This window comes from Athene cunicularia (assembly GCF_003259725.1).
Source record: "Athene cunicularia isolate RWA chromosome 7 unlocalized genomic scaffold, athCun1 chr7_part1, whole genome shotgun sequence".
Taxonomy (NCBI): Eukaryota; Metazoa; Chordata; class Aves; order Strigiformes; family Strigidae; genus Athene; species Athene cunicularia.
Window position 1 is genome coordinate 25,606,127 of NW_020799107.1, and position 18,162 is coordinate 25,624,288.

The window sequence follows — 18,162 nt, forward strand, 5'->3', positions numbered from 1 at the left end:
GATGAGAGGCATGGCAATGGGGCCACATAATTACTCTTTTCTACCTGCAGACACCTCCCTCTCACCTGCCTTCTCCATCATGGTCTCTGTTGCAGGCACCACCGCCTTCCCTCCGGCTGGGAGAGTAAGATGGTACATCGCACTTGCTATGGGGCTAGTCTGCGGGGACCACAGCTCCTGCCAGGTCTCCTTTGGTGGGCTTGTGCTCAGCTACTGCTAGGGCCAGAACCCAGAGCCTTCTCCAGAGACTTGGAGTCTCCTGGTAGATGGCGTGTTGTCTGAACATCATTGTCACACAGAACCATGCTGGGCCTACACGGAAGTTGGTGATTAATGGCAGCACTCAATCTAATCTCTTCCAAAATGCTCATGTTATAGCCTGCAGCTCCCTCTCAAACCAGTTGCCAAACAGCAGCTTTTTCTCTTTGGAAGAGCAGGTGTGCATTTACCTGATCTCCATCTCCATTGGTAGATATCCAGGTTTGGACCCCCCGATATTAAGTGTGTCACTTCTGTAAGCTACAGTATAAGTAACAAATCATGGTCACTTTTGGAAAAACTAAAATTACTTTAAAAATTTAACAACCACGTAACAATTGTTGGCAACAATAACATAAAAAATGAGAACCACAAATGCCCCTTTTACCATAAAAATTCAGAAATGGGTTTTTTCTCCCTCCCCTCTTCCCCCCACTTCTTTGCTTTTTGCAAGAATTACTATTACTTTTCCCACCAGCAAGCAGATGTCCCCCTCTCCCCAGATTAAAGCCCATTGCTATGCCAGCTGTTTCCTATGCACAAGGATAAAATCCCATTTGGGGAGGGGGGTATGCAATAATTTTACAGAACTTTTTCCTGCATCTTTATAGTAATCTGATTTCTGTGAATTTGGCTGAGGAACTTCTGTGACCTTTTTTTTTCAACTAAACCCTGGCTTAAATTTCTTACACGTGTCTGGCCTATGTTGCTCCTACATGCACCTTTAATGGTTGTCACGCAGGGAACTCACTCCTTTGATACGGTAGTCAACACTAGGCGTGTTTGCTACAGCATCCTCATGACGAGGGTACAGCACATTTAAAGAAGGTATGAGCGTCTCTCCTGTCTGAAGCAGAGAGATGGAGAGGTCTAATGAGGCAACTAGTCCTGGGAACTAGTGGTTGTTCTGCCACAATCCCATGCTCCTGAAGAAACCACTTTACCTCAGTTCCCCCTTGAGACCAACACCTCCTACCCAACCCAGCTGAGGGAAAGATGAAAATTAATTAACTAATGCTCAAGTCCATGAAATACCAAGCTTCATTAGCTTTATTTGACCCATCTAACTTCAGCCACCTAAGCTTCAGGCATTGTGGCTCTGTCGGCAAGGCGAGGAGAAGTCTCCTTCTTGTTTGAAGGCAGGTGCAGATGAAAATTGTCTTCTGGGGAAGCCCCTGTCCCCTCAGCCCCGGCAGCAGCAGGGCAACCTGCCGACAGTGGGTGCCCAACTTTTAGGAGGCTAAAGTTAGTGAGCAGGGTCTCGCCTTGTGCACATGCCCATGGCACAGTCAGGGCTTAGCCACATCCCATCTGTGACCACTGAAATGATCAGAGCTACCCGTAGGCCCAAAGACAAGACCACAGGCAGTACATTTATCTTCCAATTTCTTTGTAAGCGAATAATTTTACTGCATGGGGAGGGGGAGAGGAGGAGGAAGAAAAGAAAATGATTTCTTCTAATCCAGTAGAAGACTGACAGCTACAGCTACCCTGGGAGCTGCAACTCCCAGTTTCATAGAAGATGTTATAAGGAAAGGCTTTCCTATTGCAAAAGTACCCTGGCAAAGAAATTTCTCAATTGCTGAACTACCAAATAACTTTTTTGGAAATGGGCATTATCTAAAACATCTCTTACATGAGAACTGGAGGAAACCCACCTCCTCCTGGTCTGACTGCGATCGCTCCCTGCCTGGAGTCTAAAATGAGCTCACAGCACATCACTTGTAGGAACCAAGGAGAGAATTTGTATAGGTGCAGTGACAAAGTGACAAATATTTCCAAGGAATGAGAATTTGTGCCCTTCAATATGAAAGGAAGAAAAGAAATGTCATGCTTTGCTCCCAGCCACCAAAAGAAATATTAAAATAGTGTGGGCAACAGTCTGCTGCTTTGTGCTGGAGGCTGGGAAACAAGGAAGCCAGGCTCAGTCCTCCGCTGCTTGCTATGCTTCCTTGGGAAATCCAATTAACTGCTCTGTGCTTCAGTGTCTTCTGACCCAGCTTGATAAAAACATTTGAGATCCCCTGTATATATGCACTTTGCTAAGTGCTACCACTGAGGATTTGGGGGAATTGCTCTCTGGTGAACACCACAGGTGTTCACACCAGCTGTACACCATGACTGCTGTTTCCTACCAGTGTCTCTAGCCTGGGATACCCACTGCAGACAGCGTAACCCATGGCCACGGTCCACCACAGTGGGAGGAAGAGGCTGATTCCCACTGTCGCACTCCCTGGGCTCTCTTGAAGGTGGTCCAGCATCCATGCCTCATCTGGGTCACTTTTTGGGACAGTTAAGATTCATGACATGCCAGGATTACCACCTCTGAAATTTAGTGACGTCCAAATCCTGACCTGGGATGGACCACCTTGATCTGAGGACAAAGACCTCAGGACTCTACTTTTTTGGCTTTCAGTTGGAAAATCCTGTTTGAGTTTCAACATGTCCCACAGTGTTTAAAACTAGCTTCTTAGAGCAGACTTAGCATTTAATTAACACGATTTGCATTTTTTCCTCTCGTCTTACTTTCGTATAACATTTAATTAGAAAAAAACCCTCACAACTGCTCCTTTGCTCTTTTTGGTTTTATTTTTGATGGAGGGCTTATATCTTAGGGAAATACCTTATGAAAATGGTTTAGCAGAATTTATAATGCAATTAGCTGCAAAGAATTTGTCTCCGGAAATGCTGCAATGGCAGTACTGTCCTAAATCAGCATGATCAATGTGCACTGCCTTAACATTTCCCCACACAAACTTATTGTCTGTCTCATTTTAATAAATAGATGATTAGGTTCCTTGGCATAGATATTGGTTGATATTTTGAAGAAGGGAAATTAGGCAGCAGTGAATTTTAGAGATGTACACACACACACACACACTCACGAAGACACTGCAGGGGAAGAGGCGGGCAGTTAAATCTCTCTGGGTGGGCTCCTGTGCTGTTCTACTCAGAGCTTTAACCCTTGCTCTTGTCCTGCAATTCTTCGCTGTGACAGTACAGAGATGGCCAATGACTTTCCCCTGGAAGCTCTTTCCCCAACGCTACGTGGGTTAGGCCATCAAGGTCAGAGTCTCCTGACAACCTGAACTCACTGGAGTTATTGTGGGGATGAGGCCAGCCTGCTGCATCCATAGGTGTTCCCACCAATATTTATCAGTCCCAGCGGGAAAGGCCAAGAGTCATCAACACTGCATAACTATATTTGATCACAAAAACTAACACAGACCGCATCCTTGCTCACAGCCCAACTCCTATGAGTGCCTCTTCATCTCAGCTACCTCTGAGCCAAGTCTTCAATATTACAGTGGCCAAGAAGTGGTTACTGAAGATAATGTCCCTTAAGTCCTCTTAGAGGGGACACAATAACTAAGCTGACTAAGGCAACACAACCTATATTTTCCCCTTGTTGCTGTCTGATCCCTCCCATATCAAACCCTAATCCCTCCCCTTGCCACCAGCTACAAACTCTTAGGGTTGCTTGCTCAGTACAGAGTATCAGAAAGAACCAAAAACCTGATCGTTTACTGCTGAAACATCACTTGGTGCAAAATCTCTGTGCTGTACACACAATGTATTTCAAACACTGAGGGAAACATGTTTCAGGCCCTCATTTGGCCTCATTTCAGGCCCTATCCTGCCCTGAGAACAAAGAAGCTTCTGGTAGTTGTGCAAGCATACAAACAGGTTAAAACCCTATAAACAGTGAGGGATATGCTTAGAAAAAGTGTTCCATTCAAACATGCATCATTCAAATACTTTTTACCTGCTTCCTCCCTTTCAGTATGAGCCATGCCATCCTGGCATATTTGATACCATTTGTTTCTTCAAGTCTGTTCACACTAACCTCAATTCAAGAATGTGTTAGCAGAAAGTAAGCCACCAGCACGCACTAACCCAACCAAGTGGATCACTCAAAAGCAGGCACAACTTCACCTGCTTTCTTCAAAAGACCCTTTATTATGTTACATGGGCATACGAATAATATATAAAAAAATTTCTCTGACCAGGAACTCTGCTTTGTCAAGCAGGGATGTTTTCAGATGGACTCAGATGGATATGGTTTTAAGAAAATGTAAAACAGCAGCAGCTTTCTCCAATATATGTGATCTGTCAAGTAATCAAAAGGTCCAGTCTTGTTGCCAGTGAATGTCAATTCCAAGCACAACAGAATCGTGAGTACTTCAATATTTACAGAAATAGATAAACAATTTGTTATCACTCTTGCTATCGTACTAGAAATTAGTCAGAACTCAAAGAGTCTAAGGGGAAAGTTTACAGATAGCCCCTTCGTGTGCTGCCCTGCCCCCTGGTATTTTTTCATACCAGAGGCAAAGTACTAACATGCACTTGCAGGCTGTTTCTCCCAAGGTAGAGCCAAGTGTTGGATGTGTTAAACATGACTGTATTGTGCCATATGCATACATTTAATTTTGTTCAGCTTTCTCCATTGATATTTTTAGCCTAAGTCATCATTCAGATTTTCCATTTGTTACTTTTTCTCCAGCAATGCCTTGAACTACTCCCCCAAATTCTGCCTCTTCTCCAAACCATTAAGTCATAATCCACTGACCCACTTGCTTACATTTTCCCAGATGTATCAAAACATCTTCATGTGTAACAGTATGAGACTTTCAGTACTACTTCCATACTACAGCTGCATGTATAAGCTGTATAAACATTTCTTACACACATAAACAGATCAAATGCTTCAATTTTCAATAAACAGTCACGAAAACTTAGAAACTTGATTTTAGAAGGCTACCATTTCCCCACGCCCAATGAAAAGAAATTCCATATAGTTTTTGAGAAGCTAAAGTGAAAAGGATGCTTCTAAAAAGCATCTGATATACATACAACTAACATCAAAATAAGGGCCATAAAGTAGTTCCCACAGGGTGACATGCAATGGCAAGATTTCCTTAATTTTCTCACACAGAAAGCACTCAAGCATTCTGGAGTTCAGCATTCCCTTTGAGATTCAGATCTTCTTTTCTAATTTGGGGGTGATGCAGGGCAAGTCAGCAATTTTGTAGGTTATCTTCAGCAGCTATGCAGCACCACAGTCCCCATGAAGTCACTGAGCAAGGACATTTTCCCCCAACCTCACAGTTTCTCCACTATTTCTCTGTTGACAGGTGTAATTTTGGTTCTTCCACCTCCTACCCATGACACTTTCCTCTTTAAAAATGTAAAAAGAAGAAAGAAAAAGTTGGGTGACCTTCCTGGGCAGCTTCAAACCACTATGTCTAGCATTTATGGTTATCACCACTTTAACCTCTGAGGAGGTTGAACAAGGCAGCGCACACCTTTCCAACGGGCATGACTCATCAGATGTGTTGCCTGTGCCAGGACTGCATAGCTGCAAGTTTCCATTTTGCAAGTTTGTTTGTAATGTTGAAGCTCCCTGTGTACTACAAGAAAAAACTTCCCCCTTCCTTCATCACAAAGTGAGCACGGGCACTAAGGAACCAAGGGTAACAACTCCAAGCACTTCTAACCCTGGCCATTCACCGTGGACACAGGCCAAGGTCTAAAATCAGGGTCGAGGTAACAGACAGCAACTTTGTAGGCAGCCCATTCCTCTTAGCAACATCAAAATGAGGCCCATGTTCATCCTGCATCCTGCCTCTGCAGAAATCAAAGAGAAAACATTCCCACTGAACTCAGTCGCACAATTAGCCCTAAAAGAATTGAGGTAGCCTTTCCAATTTCCCTTGGAACGGCATCCAACAGCGTTCCTGTAGCAACAGTGGGATGGCCATTACTCCCCCTCATCCCGCAGGAAAATGGAGGGATAAGGGAATTGTGCAATGATGTAGTGAAGCCAAGATCCAACATTTAGGTTCTTGTGTTCTCCTTTTAAATTGTTTGCTTCTTGCAGTGAAATCAGATTGAGCAAAATGCCTTTTCAATGCAGATCAGCTGTTTTATAGAGCTAGCCATGCCTTCTCGTTAAAGGATGTTACTTTTTGCGTTCTAGGAACATTAGCAAAATGACTTAGGGAAGGTTGTGGATATATATTAATATCATGAAACGTTTCCCACAGCTTGTACATCTCTGGAAGTACCAAGGCAGAGATTGCAGAATGATAATTAACCAGTAACTTTAGAAATAATTAGCATAATAATTACATTTCAACAAAATAAACCATATGACTAAAATAACCTCTTTTGGCAATAATTGACACCAAGAAAATAAATGACGTCTGGCCCACCCACATTCTCCCTTTCTTCTGATCAACTGGATAACACAACTCTGCTGTGCCTCTTGAGCTAGGCATTACAAATGACCCTGGAAAGACGGAAAGTTGCCAAAAAGACCTTATAAGACCCATGTACTTACTGCAAACCAAGACTTTAATGATTCTTCTTCCCAATCTTTAAAATTTGCTTAGTGTCTTACACTAAACAAACTATCTCAACTGATGCTTTTATAAAAACTGTTGAGCTCCACCTACACTTAAGTCAAAAGTAGCAATAGCTGGGGTTTATGTATTGAGTTTTTTTCTGATGAATTCAATAAGGCTGTTTGCAGGATTTACAGTGAAGTGTAGATGTACAGACGAGGAACCTATTTTCTATAGAAGAAGGTTTTTCCTCTTGAAAAGAGATACAAAAAAAATCCCACTGGGACACTAAACTTATGATTGCATGTTCTTTTTGGATGGAAGTTTACCATATTTTTAGACTGGAAATTCTTTGTTCACTGTTATTGGTAAATAAATTAAACAACCCCCAAATGACGGCAGCATCTGTAGCTGTGCTCAGGTTGACAATGGAACTAACATTCAATTATAAGAAAATGAATAGCTACAGTTTTCTATAGCTGTTTGAAAATAGCTATTTTATCCTTATACTTAGGAGGGAGTAAGGTTATATTACTGCCATTTTAAACTTATAAAAACTTTCATAGTTGGCAATATAAAGGACCATTGTCAGAAAGATGCTCTGGCACATCTCTGACTTTACACAGATGAGTAAGATGACAAAACATACTGTACGTAATAGTATGGCAAACTGAAGTGACTTCCTGCTTAGAGCTAAATCCAGGTTTGAGTATCTTTCTGAACTGGAAACTTAGGTCCGAGGAGTTCATGGAAATCTTCCACTGGCAAGTGCAGGTGTCTAGCCTAAAGCTTGCTATTTATCCCTGGCTTGACAGTAATTTGGTGGTGGCAACAACCATGACGTGGTGTCCAAACACAAAAGAGGAATTCAGGGCCGTCCCATGCTGCTTCCCAATATAGCTGGTGCACAGGACATAGCAGACATGATCTCAGCTGCGTGGGAAGGTGTAAGCTGTCTCCTTGCTGCACTACTATGCCTTGGCGTATGCCCTTCCGTGGTCCCTCACGTACAGGGTCAACAGAGGCTCATCAGTTGAGCTACCACACCTGCCCTTGTGCATGCTCTAGTATTCAGACTAACTCACCAGAGGTATAATCACTGCCTTCTAAAACCAGGTTTAATAGATCACATTGGGTGCAGATGATCATCTAGAGTAACTGGGCTATACTGGGATTCAGCTGATGGTAACTAGTAAGGCCACAGCGACAGGTTGTAGGTTCTGGTTACACTGGAGCAAGCAGTCCTGAGTTTTCAAATGGTCTCAGAGCTGCTTATTCTGGTGAACTGCCAACACAAGTCATGCAGCCTGGTGCCAGCCCACTGCACTACATTTAGACTGAGGAGAATTGCAAAGGTGTAACTGCAGTGGTGAAAAAAAAAAAAAAAAAATGCCATCTGCTAGCTTCATTCAGTCTCTTACAGTCATTGCTTTCCAAATATCTCCCACCTTCTAAATAGCTGCTTTTTGATTGTTTTCCTCAAGATTGCTTTGTTTTCTCCCCATGTTGCATCTCACCTTGCTATTTCCTCTGTACATTTATAACTGCCTTAGGTCATTTTCCATTATTTCTACACCACTGGCTGTTTTTTTTTGACACACCTCCCAATTTAATATCTTCTGCTAGTTTAATTAACACACTGACTGCACCCTCTCCAAGTTCGTTAATGAAGATATTAAATAAAGTCAAACCTTTCATTACTGCTTGCAGTGCCCTAAACAACTCCTCCCCATAGCCCCGTATGTTCCCATCAATGATTGCCTGATGCTCACAGTCCATCAGCTAGGTTTCAATCTCTACAGCAGCTCTCCCGTCCAAGCCAATTTATTTACATATCACAAGATTATTTAAGACATCAAGATCCTCTTTTCTTTAGGTGTATGTATTAACCCATTAAGCTATATTTTTAATCAGCTGAGAATCTGCCCTTATGCAGCTCGGTCTTCTGTTTTCCCTTCATTCACTAATGCTGAAGCTCTGTGCAAAAAGTGATTGTGTTTGAACTCCTCCTGCACAGCATTAGGTCTTGGCTCAGATGTCAATTTAGCCTAAGCTCTTTTCATTTCATCGGGGTATGTGATATGTTGCCTCTCAAACATTAATTCAGATTTACCTGCATATTAACACTGACACAAATTCGTTTCAATGAATTTCTATCGCTGTACCCGAAAGTACAGTCAAGTCAATCCCATTTGTTTCTGGTTTCATGCTCTATATGGCCCCAACTCTGCCAAATTTTAAAGACCCAGTGGGATTTAATACCCCATTGATATGCTTTCTTGAATGGGGAAGGTCCGGGCAGGCTCCATCAGCTGTGGGCCTGTATGCTTACAGATACGTTGTCTTATCCTCAGATCCAACTGGCATTTCCCACACAGAGTTATGGAGCTACTTGTATAACTTTAGTGCACTGGACTTTGGTAGCTTAACAGTGACTCAATTAGCAGGGAGGAAATTGGCCTGCTTTCTTACCAACGCTTTTGTGTTACCTTTGCATTTCATGGCACTGGGGGTTTGCTCAAGATCCATGATATTTATAAAGGTAATTGGAGTTGTTCATTAACTGGTTCTCACAGACTCTGGGATACAGTCCATCTAGATTCCTTCATCCACAGATTTTCAGTTCTTTCCTTTATTCACATGCTTCCTGCCAAATCTCAGGACAATGTTAGAACTGACTTAATGAGGATTCCCCCAGCTATAGGGGAATGCAAGCAGAGCTAATTCTGCATAACCTATGCCAAATCTATCATACACCTATAAATGATGCACCGAGAAAAGATGGCCATGGATGCAGTGTTGCAGCAGCCTGTGCAGTCTGTGCCGTGGCAGCAGCCAGCACATCCTCAGCAGCCCTGAGCTCTCAATTGCTCTTTAGGACAGGGTGGTCACAGTTCAGAAAAAAACAGCTCAGGTATTTTGGTTGTCCTCTCTCAGAGCTGCCAAACACATTCTGGACATTGAGCTCTAGTTCTGAATACTGCCACAGCTACCTTTATTTTGTATGCAAGCAGCTCCATTTCTTTATAATTTTACTTAAAAATCCATTATATGCTAGTGGAGCTATTCCAGAGGAATAGCAAGGCAGCTCCCCTCTATATGTACCACAAAGGTTATATGTTTTCTGGTATTTATTGTTTGTCTAATATTATCCTCTCCCTTTACTTTAGCTCCCTGCCTCTTTCATGGCTCTCTTTAAACTCTTCTGCAAACACATAATTAATTCCTCCCGCACATCTTGGCGGCACTGAGGATTTCCCAGTTCGGCTAATGCACATAATGCTGCCAGCCAGCGCTTCGAGAAGACAAGGAGGGAAGAATCACTTCAAGCTGCCGAACCAAAGGAGAACGGTTAACTTTAGCAAATGAGGCTAGGGTATATTTGAAATATTCCTCTTATGACCAGTAGAGGGAAGTAATGTAAATACACAGCAGTCAGTGCAGTGCAATTTTGTTATTCCCATTCCTGCAGTTCTTCATTTAATTTTCCTTCTTCCAGCGCAGGTGGGTGGGTGGGGGCAGATACATGTCAACCTCAGAGATATTAGGAAAGGCAAAAATTGCACGAAAAAGGTAATATCAATTATTAGATCAATTAGTGTAGCTGGAAAAATCAGATAAACTTTTGAACACATCTGTCTCTCTTCAGGTCTGAAAAAGCAGCTAACATTCAAAAAACTGCCAGTTTTTCCAACTATAATCATTGATCTAATTAAAAACAAAACAGAACTTGTCTGCCTACAGACCTGTCTTGCCTGCATTCACAGATTCACAGCTGCACTAATACAACCCCAATGAAAGGCTAGTGTGAGCATCTATGATGACTAGCTTAGCCTGTAAGAAGGCAGAGCATGGACCATATCCCTGACCTGGGTGTAGAGGAGATATGCCTGGTCATACAAGGAGGAAGAGAGGAGGCTGCGCCAATAGAGAAAAACATGACAGGATGAATATGAAGCATCTGCCCCCAGTGCCACTTTAAACTTCTCAATATGGCTTAAAGAGGAATACAAGAAGTCATCCCAAAATGTGGACTCCCTCCAAATGGTAGGGGAGGAGGCACAATGTGGATTCCCACCCCATGGTGAGCAGCAACAGCCCTGTGAAGTAATGACAGGTTTGTATGAAAAGTGGATGGCGCAGGGACCATTTCCCATTGGGGGACTGTTGTGAGCAGCTGCTTAGCATCCCAGAAGGAGCAGGAGCAAGGAAACATTCAGAACCGATCTGGCAGTTTCCCCTACTTTTAAATAATGTATCTATGAGAGGAAGATATCTGTGACTTGCACAGAGCAACGTGCTGAGCCACTGCTGCCATGGGGTGAGGACATCTCTAAGACACACACATCTACAGGCACAATCATCCTAGGCCAGCCACACCTCCAGGCATGCTTGACTGCTCAATTTGACTCAACCCAATGATATAAAGGGGAGAAAAGACACTAATAGATTTTGACTGAGACGCACCACTTAATCCTTTTTTCCCCATCAGTAAGCTCTCTTGCTTTCCGTTCCTAGCAGGCATTATGTAAATTGAGAGTCCCCTGAAGTGATATTTGCTACTGCAGGATCATACAAGAAAGGGCACAATGCTCCTTTGCCAATACAACCCCCTGCCCCTACTATTCTTTTTTGAATAATACTATACTCATGGTAAGTACTAAAAATATGTACTCTACCATTCAAGCACTTAATGTTCTTAAATGCCACTTTGTTCAGGGAAAATAGTTTTTGTTAAACATGAAATTCACTGGGAACAAAATTTATGTTTCAATATGATTTACTATATTTTTTTTATATATATATGTGGGGTTTTTTTTCCAGCTGATTACATCAGCTAAATCTCTCTGTAAAACGCCATGGAGCTAAAGCAAATACTTAAGGAAGGCTGTTGATAACTTACTGATGATGCTGGGTATCATCAACTGCTGACTTATGTCTGAACTTTACAGCCACTTCCTGGGGTGTGAATGATGCAAAGTGAAAGGGGTCACCAAGAAAAGGAAAAAGCTTATATCACAGTGCTATCAGTGTATGTGCTGTGACCACTATACATAAATGGGTTAGCCAAATTTTAGTTGAAGTAGCAACATATCAAATTAAGTGATAGGACACTGTAGCCCTAAGTTTTCCATGGCAGAAATAAACATCCTCAGAGACCAGGGCTGACTGAGACAGACATTCCTCTAGGGCACTTCACAGTATTTAAAGCTCATTTGAACTTGAACCATTGGCTGTCTCCCTGCTATAAAAAAAGTGTAATTTCAGTGGCAATGAAAATGACCACTACCAAGAGAGAGACATTTAAAATCCATACAGGGATCCACTTTCCTATACCTTGAACTTTATTTCTTTTTGCAATGTTGAAAGCCAGACCAAACACCCAGCCTGTTGTTTTATTCAGAAGAATTCTTCTTCCAAAGACAGAATTGGTTTCTGTTTCATAACCTTCCATGTTGGTATTTTATTGCCATGAATTATTTGGGATTAGTAATGAAGTGTGGATGACAGTATCTGGAGTCCTTCACAGCGGGTGTCTACTCTGCACTTGTATTTGATTCTCAATGGCACTGTTCTCACTTTATTAAAAAATATTCATAGAGAGAGCCCCAAGCGATCTACTGAATATTCCCCCCATTTGCTGGTAGCTGCATTTGTATCTGATGCATAATTTTGGGCAAGTGCAGGGCTCACAGTCCTGAAGTTAAAATGTACTGTTCTGATGTCCTTCTAGAAACTTCAGGTATCAGGTGATACATCAAATATTTAGTTTCCCTCTTCCATTGCCATTTTTTGCAATTTCACTCAGTTCTCACCTCATCTTCCCCCACAATAAATTTGCTCATTGACATAAATGACTGTTTTGCTTCAGCACAACTTCAGTGTTTGGCCTTTAGCTTCTACGTGAGCAGTGGTGATGCCCAGAACAGAGCAAAGCTCAGATGTTTCCTCAACTTGTTTGAGGCATCATACAGAAAAAGTTTGACTGCATGACTCATGACTAAAGCTGCGTTTAAGGAAGGAAGGACAGAGGGAGGTCTGTCCAGCACAGTTGAGAAGAAAACCTGCAGAATCATCATCATAACCATCCTGTAAACTTATATTTTTCACTGATCCCATCTGGCCTGATACAAAGGCCATTGGATTTTGGATTTGGACCAATGTGCAGATGCCTTTGTCTGTCCAAATCCCATGTAGAATAAAATGTTGGATCTGTTTATTGGCAGAGGATTTAGCAATAGGAAGAAGTTCAATCCAAACCCTTTCTCCATGTGTGACTGTTCCAAGGGCTCCTAATTCACAAGGGCTCAACCTTGACCCTACATCCTCCTGTTTCTACTTCAGGCTTTCCATCAGCATGACTCTAATAAGTAACTCACATGAATAACTCACTGAGTAGCTGAAGCAAGATGTTAAAAAAGAGGATGTCCTCTCTGCTTTGATAGCCAGCTATTAACTGATCGGCGTGGCAGTACTGGGAAGGTTGTAGGTGGTTCTGTAACCCATCATGCTAAAATGTGAAGAGCAGATAATTTTTATTTCATTATGCTCTTGTTCTGCACATTCTTCAATATTGTCAGAGTGCTGTATGAACTTTAACCAATTAATGAAACATGAACTGCTTATTAGGTGACCCAAAAGGTCTCTCTCTTACAATCTGTGAATAACAAATCAAAATCAACGTGCTGCTGGCAAATGCATATGCATGAAATCTTTTAAGACATCATGGCTAAAATTGCTAATAATAAACCTCACAACATTCTCAAGAAAGCAAAACAGGAAGGGAAAAGAAGCCAGCAAAAAAAAAAAACCAACAACGCTCTTCTGCAAAACACTGTCTAGGCAAGTTAGCATCAGCTAAATGATCAATAGGTCAGCATTATGTATGATATTTACATCTGATCTGCATTACTGCATTGCTGTGCTGAAATGTCCAACAAGGCTCATATCAGCTAGCACTTCCTTCATTAAAATCTGGCTTCATATAAAATTCACCTTGATTTATGAGTTTGCATTCAGTGCTGTACATTTGAATGTAACACTGCCAAACTTTCTACTGTGTTCACCTGCTGGTTGGGGAGCTGAGATATTTTAAGATGAAAACAAACTAAAGTTGGTTGCAGAAGGCTTATCATTATCAAAGAATGGAAAATAATAGACTTGTGCATATGCTCAGCCTTCTGCTACCATCATGTCACTGTGTATTATCAGCTTCTGTTTCTGAAAAGTAGTCTACACACCATGTATTTCCTTAATCATGGATTTATTTACGCTTACACACACACACACACACCCCCAGCCCTACAACAATTCTTTTGCTTTCATTATCTAAAAAATATTGGGGGCAGATTTCTTGGTATCTGAGGAATATAATCTTAATTGGGTTTAGAATCTGGAATTTCAGGTGTTTTCGCTTTCTTTCATACAAACACATTTTAAATTCAGATGGGCCCATATTCAAGCTTAGTCCAACCCTTATTTTCCAGAAGGTGAATTTCAGTTCCTCCATCATTTGAATGTTAATTGCGTAGCATCACAATAAAACCACACATGCTCCTTGAAGGCATGAAAAACTCCCTCCTGACCCTTAGAAAAGTCTGCCAGTTATTCCTAAATATAAAGCTGACTAATAACAAGTTCTGTAAGTAATTACACAGCACAGAGCACACAGAGCCTTCCTCTTACTGCACTAACGCTATATTCTTCAAGGGAACACTGAGGAGTGGTAAATTTGTAGTATTAAATGAGACATTTTCAGGCAAGTGTTTAAGAAAGGAGGGACAACAGAAAGATGAACATAAGGAAATATTCAACAGGAATAGAGAAAAGGGGCTTCACTTCATAAACAGATTTTATCTTTTCTGTAAATCTCTTTGCCTCATTCACCGTGCTGAAAGAGTATGACTTTTGAGTTCTTAGCAAGTAGCCCCTTGCTCCTAAACATTTTTTGTTTTGGTCTGTCCAGTGACTGCAGATTTATGCACTTGAACTCTTTCACTTCTTAACATTCTATAAACAAGACCCATCTGGTCTATCTCTTCTCGTGTTCAAGTCCCTTCTTTCCCCAGCCTAACTCATCCAGTCCCAGTTAGCTAATGCCTTCCTTTAAATAAACTAGACTTTTCAAAACTTGATCTAATGCCTAGTCTCTTTATATCCCTCAAAAGAAGACGCTAACAGCTGTTCACTGTTACTACACACTAGATCAAGTATTCAGAGGTGGATCTATCAAAGAGGTCAACTCCCTCCTGATACTACATTAACTAATTTGCTGCTATTTTAAACTTTGTTTAGGTTTGTTATTTCTTCTAGTCCACTGTGCCACTCAGCATAGGTATATTGCATTTCATAATCCATTTACCCAATTGATCGAGATCGTTCTGCAAACAACCCATGCTTCTAAATTTTAACCATTCTTCCTATTTTAGCATCATCTGATAACATAGGATAGCACAACATAAATCATGAAGAAAATGTTAATGCAAAGCCAACCGTGTAACTACCTGATTTTGGCCACAAAAATAAATTTGTCTCTTTTCTTCATTGTTTGCTATGTAAGAAACAAGGGGATACTCTTGCTCATCTCTTTATTCCTGCAAGTTTTTCTCATCTGGGTCTTCCTATTGACTTTGACACAACTACTCGCATAACTGAAAGGATTTCTCTCATAGTTTGAAGCTTCCAGGACCAGGTCCTAGTTCTTTACCTGTCTTAATAATTTATTACCTACCCCATATATGCAGAGTGTGTAGAATAATACATCTTGTGAAACGTTGTTAAAAGCCTCTGAAAATCCCAATACGTCTGTCGTTTCCCTCCTATCTAGATCAATATTTATTTAATTTAAAAAAGGAATCCAATTTGCTTGACATGATTTACTTTCCACAAATCCATGCTGACTTGCATTATGATGCTGCACCCTTATTAAACTGTATGCAACTGTAGCCTTATACTGCTAGGAAATGTATTTTTGAGACGGCATTTACAGGCAGCGGGATCCTCTGAGGGGCTGCAATGCCCAACATAAGGAATTCAGCACATGCTTATTGTCAAACTGGTCTGTTATTTTCCAGCTCAAGCTGTTTTCCTTTAAAGCACCAAAACAACATTGAGTCTTTTCAAATTATTAGATGAAAGCTCTTACTTCTGATGTGTATTCACACTGCAAATCATGATCATGTATCAGGAATTGTCCCATGCCCAACGTTATAAAATCCCTACGTGGAAGCAGTCCCCAACACCCAGGGAGTTTAGACTGTGGCAATGGTCCCACCGTTGATCTTATTGTTGGGTCCCAGTCAGAAGCCAGGCCGGATCAGCAGAAACAGACAATCAGAATGTCAACAGCACACAGCTATATGAAGGAACAAGCAGCTGCAGGGTTTCCGTCTGTTTTGTGTTAATGTCCCAAATAATACTCCACACTGTCCAAGTGACCTGAGGCAGGCTGTTCCTCCTGTGGTGATGTGAAGCCCCTTCACCCATCCCACTGTTCACTTCCCTGATCCCACACTTCACCTGGAGATTGATGCTCAAATACAACAACGTGCTACTGTCTCAGCGTATTACCCTTGCACCCTCAGTCCTATTTGCTCAGAGAATGGGCGGTGTTCTCTTTAACAAGCGGACTGGCCAACAGAGTATGCCACTTCAACATTCATCTTCTCCTAAGGCTTCATTCAGCAACTAGTTCTGCTGCTATCACTGAATTCTGCATGGCTGCATGGGGTAAGTTCTGCCCAGCACTGACAGAGGGGGCAGAACCCTCTCTGTTTTCTCATTGTCTCCAATTTGGCAGTTCCCAAAGCATTTCCAGAATCTCATCCTACCAATAAGCATTTTCCCAGCTATTTGCCTAATGAAGTTTCCATTTTTATTCTTCCTCCCCTCCGTTTCCTCTTACCACGCACTAACAATGCACTGAACTGAGCTCTTACTGGCTTCTTAGAGGACAATAGTCAGAATGGGCTGGAATATCTTGGTATGTACTTGCCAGACTGGCATTCATCAGGCCTGTGAGACAGAACAAAATCCCATTGCAGTAATGGGACTTTCTACCCCTCTGTGACAGTACAGCTAAATGTTCCTTCAACCCCACATGAAATGCCAACAGCTGGGCACAGAAACACAAACCTACCCAATTCCAACCATGACATAAATACAGAATTTGTTCAGGTAGTATCAAGCTTTTATGGTATTTTTTATCAAGTACCCTACCTTGAACTCCATGGGGGTGTACTTCTCGTTCTTGGGGGTTGTGTTGCCCTTGTAATGGAGATGGTTGGGAGTGGTTGGGTGGATAACGGTCGACTCCTGGGACTGCCTCTGACAGCGCTGGCAGTACACGTAAATCACAAACGTTAAGAGGCTAGAGCCGAAGAAACAGGAGACCCCAGTGGCAATCAGATGGATGAGATTAAAACCTGCAAGGGAAATAACAAGAGATGCTATTTTTAAAAGAACAGGCTTTTTCCCTCTCCCGACAAGACCACAGGTGCAAATCAGAGCTATGACATCTCGGGATCAACATTAATAAGCTGTAGAAGCCAGAGTCTTACGTTCTAACATAAACTGACATAATCTTCCTGCAAATCGGTCTCCCCACTGCAGCTCTGCCTTGTGCAGTTTAACAGGTTCATGCATTGTTTTCTCAAAGCTCCTTCCCTGTCTCTCCTCTCTCCCCTCTATTGATATTGAAACTAAACATTATGTTAAGCTGACAGCTAAAGAAATGAGCCATACAAACAATGCACATTAATGGATTCCAAAGCAAGTGCGTGTCATGGAAATAAGGGGATAAAAATGCTCAGTGTTTCTCTGAAGGGGAAGAAAGGGAGGGGAAGGCCCTTTTTGTTGGCTGCCCAAAATGCCTACGGTACTGTGTGCGGGGTGGGGGAGATACACATTCCTCCCCCATGTAATCCAAGTGTGCTCAGCATTCTTGCTTATTCGTGGGGCAGCACTGCCTTGCCCATGTCTGAACTACCTCTGAGTAGTACTATTTCACTATTGTATCGCTAATAGTGAAATAGGGGTCCTCAGGGGAATGGGAAAGATAAGGTGGACAAAAGGAAGGGGGGAACTGCTTGAAAAATATTTCTTTGTTGGTTTTCTTCACAAACTGCAAAGATAGAAAGCCAGTTGCAGGCAGGTGCTGGCAGGGTAGCTACCGTGCAAGTACTTTGAATAGAAAAGCTCTTGGACTATAAAAGCCTCCTACAGAGATCTCTTCACGTGGGATTGCAGCAGCACCCTCCAAGCACAGCACTGGCCTCTGGAAGAAGCTGTAGTTGTGCATCCCAAGTGTGGGAGGTGCCTAACTCGCAACTCTGGCTGGTGGGGGAAGACAAAGTCAAACAGTATTCCTCATTCCTCCCTCACCTCGGAGAGTCTCAAAATCCATGGTAAAACTAACCACCAACAGATCTCCACTGACAACAGAACAAACAGTAGCAACCTTTACAGCCATCAAGTTAACGAAGCAACCAGAGGCAATCTTGGGTGGCAAAACTTTATGATCCTGTTGTCTTTTGCTTTGTGCAGGGGGACAATC

At 42.1% G+C, this 18,162-nt stretch overlaps 1 protein-coding gene across 5 annotated transcripts in view; it reads right to left on the reverse strand.

Annotated features, from left to right (window-relative positions):
* SEMA5B (semaphorin 5B) overlaps positions 1-18,162 on the reverse strand; it is a 217,578-nt gene that overhangs the window by 23,063 nt on the left and 176,353 nt on the right. For 4 of the 5 annotated variants that reach the window (XM_026852819.1, XM_026852816.1, XM_026852815.1 and 1 more), the window contains one exon: positions 16,827-17,032. In XM_026852819.1, the coding sequence (XP_026708620.1) occupies positions 16,827-17,032 (206 nt within the window). Of the gene's footprint in view, positions 1-449; positions 520-16,826; positions 17,033-18,162 lie in introns of all 5 variants that reach the window. The other variant, XM_026852818.1, reaches the window with a different exon arrangement.